The sequence below is a fragment of the Cololabis saira genome, chromosome 17 (genome assembly GCF_033807715.1).
Source record: "Cololabis saira isolate AMF1-May2022 chromosome 17, fColSai1.1, whole genome shotgun sequence".
In the NCBI taxonomy this organism is placed as follows: domain Eukaryota; kingdom Metazoa; phylum Chordata; class Actinopteri; order Beloniformes; family Belonidae; genus Cololabis; species Cololabis saira.
In genome coordinates, this window is record NC_084603.1 from 1,019,445 (window position 1) to 1,034,432 (window position 14,988).

General features: G+C 43.9%; 1 protein-coding gene across 1 annotated transcript in view; it reads right to left on the reverse strand.

The window, feature by feature from the left end:
- Positions 1-14,988, reverse strand: part of LOC133464059 (cullin-9) — a 74,577-nt gene that overhangs the window by 7,557 nt on the left and 52,032 nt on the right. The window contains 3 exon segments of the mRNA XM_061746025.1: positions 1,049-1,297; positions 3,767-3,884; positions 11,603-11,859. Coding sequence (XP_061602009.1) covers positions 1,049-1,297; positions 3,767-3,884; positions 11,603-11,859 — 624 coding nt within the window.

Sequence of the window (14,988 nt, forward strand, 5' to 3'; positions counted from 1 at the left end):
TTGCAGCTATAGAACAAGACTATAATAGTTAGTCTCAAATATAGCTTGGTGGTAGATATGCTGCTATAGGCCTATGCTGCAGGGGGGCACCGACATGATCCGCTGGGCGGTGCCTCTCACCCTTCTTCTCCTCTCCTCTCCATTTCCATTTTTATTTATTATAAATATCTCATAGCTATCATTTTTGTCCATCGTTCCTGTAGTTTCTTGTGCCGGCCCCCCCTTTTTTCTCTTTTGTGCATGTTTGCAGGCCGGAGCCTCGGGAGCTGCGTTCTGGCCTGGAGGAAGATTTTTTTTTCATTATACACTTCGAGAAAAAAGTCGAAATGTCGAGAAAAAATTCAAAATGTCGAGATTAATGTTGAAGTACAATTTCGAGAAAAAAGTCAAAATGTCCCGAAAAAAGGGCCGCTCGGTGGCGCAGTGGGTTAAGCAGCGGCTCATATACTGAGGCTACAGTCCTCCTCCTGCAGCGGTCGCGGGTTCGAATCCAGCCCGCGCACCTTTGCTGCGTGTCTTCCCCGTTCTCTCTCTCTACCCCTTTCCAGTCTGTATCTCAATAAAGGGCCACTAGAGCCCAAAAAAACCTTTAAAAAAAAAAAAAAGCCGCGAAAAAAGTCGAAATGTCGAGAAGAAAGGTAAAGTTTCGATTTTATTCTTGAAATTGTATTTCAACATTAATCTCGACATTTCGACTATTTTCTCGACATTTTTACTTTTTTCTGGAAGTGCATAATGAAAAAAAAATCTTCCTCCTCTCCAGTATTTTTTCTCCTGCATGGCCCTGATTCTCTTCCGTACAAATCTTCGTTAACAGAAATGTTGAAATGTAATATTTATTCTACACATTTTTACAGCATTGGAAAACGTTAAGGATGTTTGTGTCATGTTTGTCCAACAGAAACTAAATTAAAACCAAAAATATATTTCCCTCCTCCATCTATTTCCATCAAACATTTTTAAAAAGCTCCAGGAGCCGCTAGGGCGGCGCTAAAGAGCCACGTGTTGCCGACCCCGGGCTAGCATTAGCGTTAGCGGCGGTTCTGACCCGGCAGCAGTAGTGCAGGCAGCTCAGCGCCGGCGCCGGCTCGGCGTCGCCCCCCCGCGGGCTCAGGCAGACGGGGCAGGTGGAGGTCGGGCTGGGCGGGGGTTGCGGGTTCCGGACCTTCAGCCCCGCGGACTCGATCAGGGCGTCCGGGTCGTCGGTGAAACGCTCGACCAGCAGGTCCACGTTCCAGCGGCAGTGGATCAGCAGGTGCTCGGCCCGGTCCAGGTCCAGGCTCAGGGTGGCGGCCACCTGCAGAGAGGGGGGGGGGGGGGGGAGAATCGGAATAGTTCTCTCATTGAAGAGTTGGACGAAGAGTTGGACGAGTTAGACGAAGAGTTACACAAAGAGTTAGAAAAAGAGTTAAAAGAGTTAGATCAAGAGTTGGACGAAGAGTTGGACGAAGAGTTGGACGAGTTAGACGAAGAGTTACACAAAGAGTTAGAAAAAGAGTTAAAAGAGTTAGATCAAGAGTTGGACGAAGAGTTGGACGAAGAGTTGGACGAAGAGTTGGACAAAGAGTTAGAAGAGTTGGACAAAGAGTTGGACAAAGAGTTAGACGAAGAGTTGGACGAAGAGTTGGACGAAGAGTTGGACGAAGAGTTAGAAGAGTTAGACGAAGAGTTGGACGAAGAGTTGGACAAAGAGTTGGACGAAGAGTTGGACGAAGAGTTGGACGAAGAGTTGGACGAAGAGTTGGACGAAGAGTTGGACGAAGAGTTGGACGAAGAGTTGGACGAAGAGTTAGACGAAGAGTTGGAAGAAGAGTTAGACGAAGAGTTGGACGAAGAGTTGGACGAAGAGTTGGACGAAGAGTTGGACGAAGAGTTGGACGAAGAGTTGGACGAAGAGTTGGACGAAGAGTTAGACGAAGAGTTGGAAGAAGAGTTAGGCGAAGAGTTAGACGAAGAGTTGGACGAAGAGTTGGACGAAGAGTTGGACGAAGAGTTAGACGAAGAGTTGGAAGAAGAGTTAGGCGAAGAGTTAGGCGAAGAGTTAGGCGAAGAGTTAGACAAAGAGTTAGAGTTAGACGAAGAGTTGGACGAAGAGTTGGACGAAGAGTTGGACGAAGAGTTGGACGAAGAGTTGGACGAAGAGTTGGACGAAGAGTTAGACGAAGAGTTGGAAGAAGAGTTAGGCGAAGAGTTAGACGAAGAGTTGGACGAAGAGTTGGACGAAGAGTTGGACGAAGAGTTAGACGAAGAGTTGGAAGAAGAGTTAGGCGAAGAGTTAGGCGAAGAGTTAGGCGAAGAGTTAGGCGAAGAGTTAGACAAAGAGTTAGGCGAATAGTTAAATGAAGAGTCGGTGAAGAGTTAGACGAAGAGTTAGACGAAGAGCCAGAAGAGTTAGACAAAGAGTTAACTGAGTCAGGCAAAGAGTTGTCGAGTTAGAAAAGTTAGACCTTTCCTAAGTCCCCCTACTGTTTCAGCTGGTTCTGCTGATAGTCAACCGATGATGAACTGATCATCATTTTAAGACGTAAGCAAGTCTGGTTAGAGTTAACTGTTTATGACGGAAACAAGTCACAGCCGTCCAGGTGAGTGCATGGCGGCTCTCCAACCTGGTAGCTGTTAGAAGGTGAGGAGGAGAATGAGGGACCCAATATCTACATGCTTGTATGACTAAGTAACTGTGAACTTTGCCCCAGATCTGCTCCCCAGCCATCGTCCTTGATGTTACCAGGTCTAGTTCTGATCCAGGTCCTCAGGTGTCATGAGGGGGGGGGGGGGTAACAATAGTCTGCTATTCCTGCTAAAGCTACAAGCTACTGAATAGGGGTGGGCAAAAATATCGATATGGCAATATATCGCGATACTTTTCCAGCTGATCCAATATCGATATTCAAAATTTGAATATCGATTTATTTAAAAAAAAATATTTTTTATCCCCGGTTTTTTCCCATTTTATCCCCCAGTGCTCCTACCTAAGTGACAGTCCTGGGCATTGTCACTCTCTACCAACCCCGGGAGTTCCTGCACTGAGCTCAGGTTTTATTTAGCGTTTTATTTCATTTTATAATTTATTTTTTATATAACAAAATTGCCTGTCCTTAAAAAAGTAAAAATAATGGACAGAGGTTTATTTATTTATGGATTTATATCTATACTGACTGATCACTGTGCCTGTCCTTGGTTTTAGTTCCATCTTTCTTGTGTTTATTATCATTTGCCACATAATTAAAGCAACCTCATACTAAATTTAATGTTAATTTCATGTGATGTAAATAATATGAAAAACATATACAAATATGTTGTAACTTTAGCTTGTATAGTTATAATAAAACATTGTTTTGACTCAGTTTGTCCCATGAATTGTCACTATAATCTGATGATCGTGCAACTCGGATTTTAAGATCCATCACTATCATCTGATGTACATATAGTAATATATAATAATAATAATAATAATAATAATAATAATAATAATAATATATACAACTCTGATTTTAACATGTGTAATGCATTTTTGAATTTTTCGGTGAACTATGTAGAATATAATAATCGGGATATCACAATGTGTATGGTATCGTGGCTCAAGTATCGTGATGCGTATCGTATCGTGAGGTCCTTCCCAATACCCACCCCGACTACTGAATCTTGGGGGTTCTTAGTTCCGGATCCTGGCAGGTGCATGTGGTCGCCTGGTGTTACTGTTACTGCCCCCCCCATCTGATCCCCACCTGTGATGTCATCAGTGACATCACTCCCCCAGGAGTCGTACCTGCTGCACCGTCCTCTTCATCAGCTGCCGGACGTCCTCCTGCGACATCGTCCGGCCCATGGAGAACAGAACGGCGTCCAGAACCCCGTCCTCGAACCCCCGCGGCACCGCGACCAGGCTGAGGGAGAGAAAACCCCAAACACTGAGCAGTTGGACTCACGTGGTCACCGCTAACCACCGCTAACTACCCGCTAACCACCGCTAACCACCCGCTAACTACCCGCTAACTACCCGCTAACCACCCGCTACCAGGCTGAGGGAGAGAAAACCCCAAACACTGAGCAGTTGGACTCACGCGGTCACCGCTAACCACCGCTAACCACCGCTAACCACCGCTAACTACCCGCTACCAGGCTGAGGGAGAGAAAACCCCAAACACTGAGCAGTTGGACTCACGCGGTCACCGCTAACCACCGCTAACCACCGCTAACCACCGCTAACTACCCGCTACCAGGCTGAGGGAGAGAAAACCCCAAACACTGAGCAGTTGGACTCACGTGGTCACCGCTAACCACCGCTAACTACCCGCTAACCACCGCTAACTACCCGCTAACTAGGGATGTCCCGATACCGTTTTTTTCACACCGAGTACGAGTATTTTAATTTGTGTACTCGCCGATACCGAGTACCGATCCGATACTTCTACGACAAAAATAACTAGGATAAAAATACAATGAATTGGAAGACTAAGGTTTGATTTGCAACAGAAATTCAATTTTAAACAAAACTCAGCCAGCTAGGCTACGTTGAGCTGTTACTTTTATTTTATCCCTTTTATCCACGTACGCGTCAATCTCATGAATCACTGAGTGATTCTTTGGGAAAAATGTTTGTTTTTGCATGTTTTGTCACATTTACACAGACTCAAACACACACACACACACACACACACACACACACACACACACACACACACACACACACACACACACACACACACACACACACACACACACACACACACACACACACACACACACACACACACACACACACACACACAGTTTCTATGAGTTCATGTTTGTTCTAGTTCTGCTGGTTAAAAAAGAAAAGTACAAAGGCTGGACATTTTGTGCTTAATTTATTTTTTTTATTCTGTTATTATTTTATTATTTATTAAAGTACTTGAATTTACTTTAAGATTAATTAAATTTAATTTAGCTATTCTTTATTTTTTATGTATTTTATTGATTTAATTTGCCTGAAGATGATTATTTTGTACTTTTGTCTGTTTGAATGGTTGTGTTAAAAAAATAAATCAGACGTAACTCAACAGTTACTCAGTACTTGAGTAGTTTTTTCACCAAGTGCTTTTTTACTTTTACTCAAGTAATTATTTGGATGACTACTTTTTACTTCTACTTGAGTCATATTATTCTGAAGTAACAGTACTTTTACTTTAGTACAATGTTTGTGGCTACTCCACCAGCTCTGGAAACAACATAAACAATCAAATAGAATTTAAAAAACAGGCTAAATTAAATGATTTTACACATTCTTGTACAGTAGGTGGCGGTAGCTCCTTAAAGTTGGTTGTGATCTGCCAATAAAACAGAGAAGAAGAAGAAGAAGAACATAAAAAATCCCATTGTTACAGTCCGGTTATATAACGTGCTGTTTCAGGCAAGATAGCGACAATTAATGCAGCAGGACGTCAGCAGGGTGGACATATTTCAAAATAAGGGACGACGACAGAAGCAAGAAAGACTGCAGGCTGTCGGCGCGGCTAACGGGGCTAATGCGGCTAATGGGGCTAACGCGGCTAATCGGCTAACTGGAATGTAACAATGGGATTGTTTATGTCGTACTGTGAGTTACGTGGAGTGTTTAATAAAGTTCCCTGTGAATAAGGTTTGTCCAGTTTGTATAATTAAGGAAAAAAAGAATTTACTGAAACAGGGAACAGCTGGTTAGCAGCGGTGGCTAACGGCTGCTAGCCAGGCTGCAGACTGACCCGGGGAGCCGCGGGGCGGCTCAACATCTCCCCCTAGCGGCGCTAACCAGTAACTACAAGTATCGGTGCGTGGTATCGGAGGATTTTTGCGAGTACGAGTACGAGTATATGAGGGCAGTATCGGCCCCGATACCGATACCAGTATCGGTATCGGGGCATCCCTACCGCTAACCACCGCTAACCACCGCTAACACCGCTAATCACCACTAACCACCGCTAACCAAAACAACATGAACACATGCATGTATAGTTTGTAGGATTTTATGTATAAACATGATACACATGCATGAGATGAAATGACAACCTAAATTGGTTTTGTCGGTTCCTTTAGCATCTTTTACCTTTCTGTTTTCAGAGCTATCATTATTATTATTACTATTATTATTATTATTATTATTACTATTATTATTATTATTATTACTACAGTTATTATTATCATTATTATTATTACTATTATTATTATTATTATTACTATTATTATTATTATTACTACAGTTATTATTATTATCATTATTACTATTATTACTTTATTATTATTAATTATTATTATTTTGTGTAGCCTCATGACACTTAATTTGTTCTTTTTGTATATTCTATTATGTTAAAAGGTAAAATAATCTTTCTGCTTCAAGTCCAGACCTTTTCAGTCAAAATAATCACCATGTTGACCAAAGAAAGACCTGTAAATGTTTATTATCTTGCTTATTGATTTTAATGCTTATAATTGACCAAAATAAAGATTAACTAACTAACTAACACCGCTAACCACCACCAGTAACCACCGCTAACCGCGCGCCTCTACCGCCAGACTCTGAGCAGCAGTACCACCTCTGACCACAGGGGGCGCCAGACCTGTTGCCTGGACCCTGGAGTCCTGGGGGGTCCAGGGGGGGCCAGGGTCTGCAGGAGTCCTGGGGGGTCCAGGGGGGGGGCAGGGTCTGAGACCAGAGGAAGTTCTGGTTCTGGTTCTGGTTCAGGTCTGAGACCAGAGGAAGTTCTGGTTCCGGCCCACCGTCACGTGATCCCGGCTGCTCATCACTTAACTTTGTCTCCATGGCGTCTGTTGACCCGAGTCTCATGATGGTTTTATCTTATTTTAGTTCTTGCAGGAAGTGGGCGGAGCCACATTGATGATGTCACAGGATTTTTTACTCCGTCTCAGAGACGTCCCCCCCCCGTTGGGGAGTTACCATGGCGATGGCGCCGCGGTGTGCTCTGCTGCCCCGTGTGGTCAGACGTGGCGTCGCTGCTCAGAGCTGCAGCTTCAGACTCTAAACTCCAGATCACGTGACCTGAGGTCGAGACGGTCTCACGTCCCCCCATCCAGACCGGGTTCCGGGTCACTGCCTTCCCCTATAATCCTGATGTTTAGTAAAAACCTGACTAGTTCTCTCATTGCAGAGTTGGACGAAGAGTTAAACGAAGAGTTAGACAGAGTTAGACAGAGTTAGACGAAGAGTTAGACGAAGAGTTAGACGAAGAGTTGGATGAAGAGTTAGACGAAGAGTTAGAGTTGGACGAAGAGTTAGACAGAGTTAGACGAAGAGTTAGACAGAGTTGGACGAAGAGTTAGACAGAGTTGGACGAAGAGTTAGACAGAGTTGGACGAAGAGTTAGACGAAGAGTTAGACGAAGAGTTAGAGTTGGACGAAGAGTTAGACAGAGTTAGACGAAGAGTTAGACAGAGTTGGACGAAGAGTTAGACAGAGTTGGACGAAGAGTTAGACGAAGAGTTAGACGAAGAGTTAGACGAAGAGTTAGAGTTGGACGAAGAGTTGGACGAAGAGTTGGACGAAGAGTTAGACGAAGAGTTAGAGTTGGACGAAGAGTTAGACAGAGTTAGACGAAGAGTTAGACAGAGTTGGACGAAGAGTTGGACGAGTTAGAAGAGTTGGACGAGTTAGAAGAGTTGGACGAGTTAGAAGAGTTAGACGAAGAGTTAGACGAAGAGTTAGACAGAGTTGGACGAAGAGTTAGACAGAGTTAGACGAAGAGTTAGACAGAGTTAGACGAAGAGTTAGACAGAGTTGGACGAAGAGTTGGACGAGTTAGAAGAGTTGGACGAGTTAGAAGAGTTGGACGAAGAGTTAGACGAAGAGTTGGACGATGAGTTGGACGAGTTAGAAGAGTTGGACGAGTTAGAAGAGTTGGACGAAGAGTTAGACGAAGAGTTGGACGAAGAGTTGGACGATGAGTTAGACGAAGAGTTAAACGAAGAGTTAGACGAAGAGTTAGACAGAGTTGGACGAAGAGTTGGACGAGTTAGAAGAGTTGGACGAAGAGTTAAACGAAGAGTTAGACGAAGAGTTAGACAGAGTTGGACGAAGAGTTGGACGAGTTAGAAGAGTTAGACGAAGAGTTAGACAGAGTTAGACGAAGAGTTAGACAGAGTTGGACGAAGAGTTAGACAGAGTTGGACGAAGAGTTGGACGAAGAGTTGGACGAAGAGTTAGACGAAGAGTTAGATGAAGAGTAAGAGTTGGACGAAGAGTTGGACGAAGAGTTAGACAGAGTTAGACGAAGAGTTAGACAGAGTTGGACGAAGAGTTGGACGAGTTAGAAGAGTTAAACGAAGAGTTAGACGATGAGTTGGACGAGTTAGAAGAGTTGGACGAGTTAGAAGAGTTGGACGAAGAGTTAGACGAAGAGTTGGACGAAGAGTTGGACGATGAGTTAGACGAAGAGTTAAACGAAGAGTTAGACGAAGAGTTAGACGAAGAGTTAGACAGAGTTGGACGAAGAGTTGGACGAGTTAGAAGAGTTGGACGAAGAGTTAAACGAAGAGTTAGACGAAGAGTTAGACAGAGTTGGACGAAGAGTTGGACGAGTTAGAAGAGTTAGACGAAGAGTTAGACGAAGAGTTAGACAGAGTTGGACGAAGAGTTAGACAGAGTTGGACGAAGAGTTGGACGAAGAGTTGGACGAAGAGTTGGACGAAGAGTTAGACGAAGAGTTAGATGAAGAGTAAGAGTTGGACGAAGAGTTGGACGAAGAGTTAGACAGAGTTAGACGAAGAGTTAGACAGAGTTGGACGAAGAGTTGGACGAGTTAGAAGAGTTAGACGAAGAGTTAAACAAAGAGTTAGACGAAGAGTTAGACAGAGTTGGACGAAGAGTTAGACAGAGTTGGACGAAGAGTTGGACGAAGAGTTAGACGAAGAGTTAGAGTTAGACGAAGAGTTAGAGTTAGACGAAGAGTTAGACGAAGAGTTAGACAGAGTTGGACGAAGAGTTGGACGAAGAGTTAGACGAAGAGTTAGAGTTAGACGAAGAGTTAGACGAAGAGTTAGACAGAGTTGGACGAAGAGTTGGACGAAGAGTTGGACGAAGAGTTAGAGTTAGACGAAGAGTTAGAGTTAGACGAAGAGTTAGACGAAGAGTTGGACGAAGAGTTAGACAGAGTTAGACGAAGAGTTAGAGTTGGACGAAGAGTTGGACGAAGAGTTGGACGAAGAGTTAGACGAAGAGTTAGAGTTGGACGAAGAGTTAGACAGAGTTAGACGAAGAGTTAGACAGAGTTGGACGAAGAGTTGGACGAGTTAGAAGAGTTGGACGAGTTAGAAGAGTTGGACGAGTTAGAAGAGTTAGACGAAGAGTTAGACGAAGAGTTAGACAGAGTTGGACGAAGAGTTAGACAGAGTTAGACGAAGAGTTAGACAGAGTTAGACGAAGAGTTAGACAGAGTTGGACGAAGAGTTGGACGAGTTAGAAGAGTTGGACGAGTTAGAAGAGTTGGACGAAGAGTTAGACGAAGAGTTGGACGATGAGTTGGACGAGTTAGAAGAGTTGGACGAGTTAGAAGAGTTGGACGAAGAGTTAGACGAAGAGTTGGACGAAGAGTTGGACGATGAGTTAGACGAAGAGTTAAACGAAGAGTTAGACGAAGAGTTAGACAGAGTTGGACGAAGAGTTGGACGAGTTAGAAGAGTTGGACGAAGAGTTAAACGAAGAGTTAGACGAAGAGTTAGACAGAGTTGGACGAAGAGTTGGACGAGTTAGAAGAGTTAGACGAAGAGTTAGACAGAGTTAGACGAAGAGTTAGACAGAGTTGGACGAAGAGTTAGACAGAGTTGGACGAAGAGTTGGACGAAGAGTTGGACGAAGAGTTAGACGAAGAGTTAGATGAAGAGTAAGAGTTGGACGAAGAGTTGGACGAAGAGTTAGACAGAGTTAGACGAAGAGTTAGACAGAGTTGGACGAAGAGTTGGACGAGTTAGAAGAGTTAAACGAAGAGTTAGACGATGAGTTGGACGAGTTAGAAGAGTTGGACGAGTTAGAAGAGTTGGACGAAGAGTTAGACGAAGAGTTGGACGAAGAGTTGGACGATGAGTTAGACGAAGAGTTAAACGAAGAGTTAGACGAAGAGTTAGACGAAGAGTTAGACAGAGTTGGACGAAGAGTTGGACGAGTTAGAAGAGTTGGACGAAGAGTTAAACGAAGAGTTAGACGAAGAGTTAGACAGAGTTGGACGAAGAGTTGGACGAGTTAGAAGAGTTAGACGAAGAGTTAGACGAAGAGTTAGACAGAGTTGGACGAAGAGTTAGACAGAGTTGGACGAAGAGTTGGACGAAGAGTTGGACGAAGAGTTGGACGAAGAGTTAGACGAAGAGTTAGATGAAGAGTAAGAGTTGGACGAAGAGTTGGACGAAGAGTTAGACAGAGTTAGACGAAGAGTTAGACAGAGTTGGACGAAGAGTTGGACGAGTTAGAAGAGTTAGACGAAGAGTTAAACAAAGAGTTAGACGAAGAGTTAGACAGAGTTGGACGAAGAGTTAGACAGAGTTGGACGAAGAGTTGGACGAAGAGTTAGACGAAGAGTTAGAGTTAGACGAAGAGTTAGAGTTAGACGAAGAGTTAGACGAAGAGTTAGACAGAGTTGGACGAAGAGTTGGACGAAGAGTTAGACGAAGAGTTAGAGTTAGACGAAGAGTTAGACGAAGAGTTAGACAGAGTTGGACGAAGAGTTGGACGAAGAGTTGGACGAAGAGTTAGAGTTAGACGAAGAGTTAGAGTTAGACGAAGAGTTAGACGAAGAGTTAGACGAAGAGTTGGACGAAGAGTTAGACAGAGTTAGACGAAGAGTTAGAAGAGTTGGACGAAGAGTTGGACAAAGAGTTAAACGAAGAGTTAGAAGAGTTGGACGAAGAGTTGGACAAAGAGTTAAACGAAGAGTTAGAAGAGTTAGACGAAGAGTTAGAAGAGTTGGACGAAGAGTTGGACAAAGAGTTAAACGAAGAGTTAGACAAAGAGTTAGACGAAGAGTTAGAAGAGTTGGACGAAAAGGTAAACGAGTTAGACTAAGAGTTAGACGAACAGTTAGATTCCGTGGCAGCGCCTCCTACAGGCTGAGTATAAAAGCTGCTTTTTTAAACGTCGAATGAAAACCTGGAAACTTAAAATCTGAGTTTGTGAAACAGCTGATGGTTAAAGGGCAGCTATGGAAGATTTAGGCAGCGGTTCTACGATTGGGGGGGTCATTCCCGTCTGCCCCCCCACATTTAAACTCTTCCTGTTTGCTTCTCTGCAAGAAATGATGCAAAAGAAAATGAAACGGCACCATTTCATCACAAATAAACTTTATTCGTTTAAATTTAACTTGTTTTTTTATGAGGAAATAAAAAAATCAAAAATGAGTTACAGAATAAATCAACAAAGCAGTTTAGAAGTTGATGTCTTCTTTATTTTATAAAACTAAACATTTACACGTGAGAGGCGAACAGGAAGTGGGCGGGGCCTGACGGACAGGAAGTGGGCGGGGCCTGACGGACAGGAAGTGGGCGGGGCCTGACGGACAGGAAGTGGGCGGGGCCTGACGGACAGGAAGTGGGCGGGGCCTGACAGAGACGGACAGACTGAGCGCGTGCGGGAGGTCAGAGGTCACACCTGATGTCGGCCAGGCTGTCGGCGGCGGCGTCCTTGCGGCTGTCGGAGCGGCTGAAGGAGAAGTGGGCGTGGCCTTTCTGCGGCGTGGGCGGGTCCTCCGGCACGAACTCCACGATGTGCGGGTTGTCGTCGCCGCGGCGGATGCAGCCCTTGCTGATGACGTGCATGATGCACGACAGCACGTCGGCCGTGCTGCAGCTGAACCGGCCCACGCCCGCCGAGCGGGACGCCTCCGTCTTCTGGCACGAGTCCAGCACCTGGAGCAAGGCAGGGGGGCGGAGTTAGACCTGGAGCAAGGCAGGAATTAAACCTGCAGCAAGGCAGGGGGCGGGAGTTAAACCTGGAGCAAGGCAGGAATTAAACCTGGAGCAAGGCAGGAATTAAACCTGGAGCAAGGCAGGAATTAAACCTGGAGCAAGGCAGGAATTAAACCTGGAGCAAGGCAGGAATTAAACCTGGAGCAAGGCAGGAATTAAACCTGGAGCAAGGCAGGGGGGCGGAGTTAGACCTGGAGCAAGGCAGGAATTAGACCTGGAGCAAGGCAGGAATTAAACCTGGAGCAAGGCAGGAATTAAACCTGGAGCAAGGCAGGAATTAAACCTGGAGCAAGGCAGGAATTAGACCTGCAGCAAGGCAGGAATTAGACCTGCAGCAAGGCAGGAATTAGACCTGCAGCAAGGCAGGAATTAGACCTGCAGCAAGGCAGGAATTAGACCTGCAGCAAGGCAGGAGTTAGACCTGGAGCAAGGCAGGAATTAAAGGTATTGTGACATGAAAAACCCATTTTTCTTGATTTTTTGTGTTTTGTTGGGTGTCTTGACATCAATTACACCCAAAAAACAACGAACTTTTAACATTCAGTGTATTGTGTGCTTTCTGGGATTTTCCGCATAACTGTGCAAAAACGGCGCATGTGGTTTGGTGGCGGATCGTTACGTCCTCTCCAGCGCACCATAAAGGCTGATTTATGGTTCCGCGTTACACCGACGCAGAGCCTACGGCGTAGGGTTACGCAGCGACGCGCACCGTACGCTGAACCCTACGGCGTAGGGCTCTGCGTCGATTTAACGCGGAACCATAAATCAGGCTTAACACGGAGCTGTTTAGAGCCTCTTCTCTTCTCATCACCGGAGGAAAACTGCTAAGAAGACCCGCGGCCACTGACTGGACTTAAGATAAGGAGACACTGCTGCTTGCATGCCTTTATTTTTATGATTGTTTGCTGTGGACTGCTTCGCCCTGCTGCTTTTCCGTGCATGCTTCGCCTGTCGCTCCCGGCTTAACTCTCCGACGCCGCTGTTAGCGTATTGCTTGCGGGGAGCTACGGTGCTGCCTTTCAGTCCTCTGGTCACGGACTTCATCCCCGGGCTGTAGTCGCCCTGTCTGGGCTGTGTGTGTGGGTGTTTGTGGTTCGGTGTGCGCGCGTGTGTGTGGAGACGGCAGAAGTGTGTAGCAGTTGGTTGGAGGAGGTTTGGAGGAGGAGCGGCGCAATGATTGACAGGAAAGGGGGAAAAGGAAGCATTTTTCACTGCGCAAAAAAACACCATCATAAAAAGCCAGGAATGGAGTACTAGAGTGAAGTTTTTCTTGTTACACTCTTTTAGACACATTTGAGGGATGTTGGCCAAGACTTTTAATAGTGTTAAAATCATGTTAAAAATGATGTCACAATACCTTTAAACCTGGAGCAAGGCAGGGGGCGGGAGTTAAACCTGTTAGTAAACCTCTAGTTAGTGCTAGTTAACCTCTAGTTAGTGTTAGTAAACCTCTAGTTAGTTTAGTAAACCTCTAGTTAGTGTTAGTTAACCTCTAGTTAGTGTTAGTAAACCTCTAGTTAGTGTCAGTAAACCTGTAGTTAGTGCTAGTTAACCTCTAGTTAGTGTTAGTTAACCTCTAGTTAGTGTTAGTAAACCTCTAGTTAGTGTTAATAAACCTCTAGTTAGTGTTAGTTAACCTCTAGTTAGTGTTAGTTAACCTCTAGTTAGTGTTAGTTAACCTCTAGTTAGTGTTAGTTAACCTCTAGTTAGTTAACCTCTAGTTAGTGTTAGTAAACCTCTAGTTAGTGCTAGTTAACCTCTAGTTAGTGTTAGTAAACCTCTAGTTAGTGTTAGTTAACCTCTAGTTAGTGTTAGTTAACCTCTAGTTAGTGTTAGTTAACCTCTAGTTAGTGTTAGTTAACCTCTAGTTAGTTAACCTCTAGTTAGTGTTAGTAAACCTCTAGTTAGTGCTAGTTAACCTCTAGTTAGGGTTAGTAACATCTAGTTAGTGTTAGTTAACCTCTAGTTAGTGTTAGTTAACATCTAGTTAGTGTTAGTTAGCCTCTAGTTAGTGCTAGTTAGCCTCTAGTTAGTTAACCACTAGTTAGTGTTTAGTAAACCTCTAGTTAGTGCTAGTTAACCTCTAGTTAGTATTAGTTAACCTCTAGTTAGTGTTTAGTAAACCTCTAGTTAGTGCTAGTTAACCTCTAGTTAGTGTTTAGTAAACCTCTAGTTAGTTCTAGTTAACCTCTAGTTAGTGTTAGTTAACCTCTAGTTAGTGTTAGTAAACCTGTAGTTAGTTAACCTTTAGTTAGTGCTAGTTAACCTCTAGTTAGTGCTAGTTAACCTCTAGTTAGTGCTAGCACTAGTTAGTGTTAGTTAACATCTAGCTAGTTTAGTTAACCTCTAGTTAGTGCTAGTTAACCTCTAGTTAGTGTTTAGTAAACCTCTAGTTAGTGTTAGTTAACCTCTAGTTAGTGTTAGTAAACCTCTAGTTAGTGCTAGCTAACCTCTAGTTAGTGTTAGTAAACCTCTAGTTAGTGCTGGTTAACCTCTAGTTAGTGTTAGTAAACCTCTAGTTAGTGTTAGTAAACCTCTAGTTAGTACTAGTTAACCTTTGGTTAGTGTTAGTAAACCTCTAGTTAGTGTTAGTTAACCTCTAGTTAGTGCTGGTTAACCTCTAGTTAGTGCTAATAAACCTCTAGTCAGTGCTAATAAACCTCTAGTTAGTGTGAGTTAACCTCTAGTTAGTGCTGGTTAACCTCTAGTTAGTGCTAGCACTAGTTAGTGTTAGTTAACATCTAGCTAGTTTAGTTAACCTCTAGTTAGTGCTAGTAAACCTCTAGTTAGTGTTAGTTAACCTCTAGTTAGTGTTTAGTAAACCTCTAGTTAGTGTTAGTAAACCTCTAGTTAGTGCTAGTTAACCTCTAGTTAGTGCTAGTAAACCTCTAGTTAGTGTTAGTTAACCTCTAGTTAGTGTTAGTTAACATCTAGCTAGTGTTAGTAAACCTCTAGTTAGTGCTAGTTAACCTCTAGTTAGTGCTAGTTAACCTCTAGTTAGTGCTAGTTAACCTCTAGCTAGTGCTGGTTAACCTCTAGTTAGTGTTAGTAAACCTCTAGTTAGTGCTA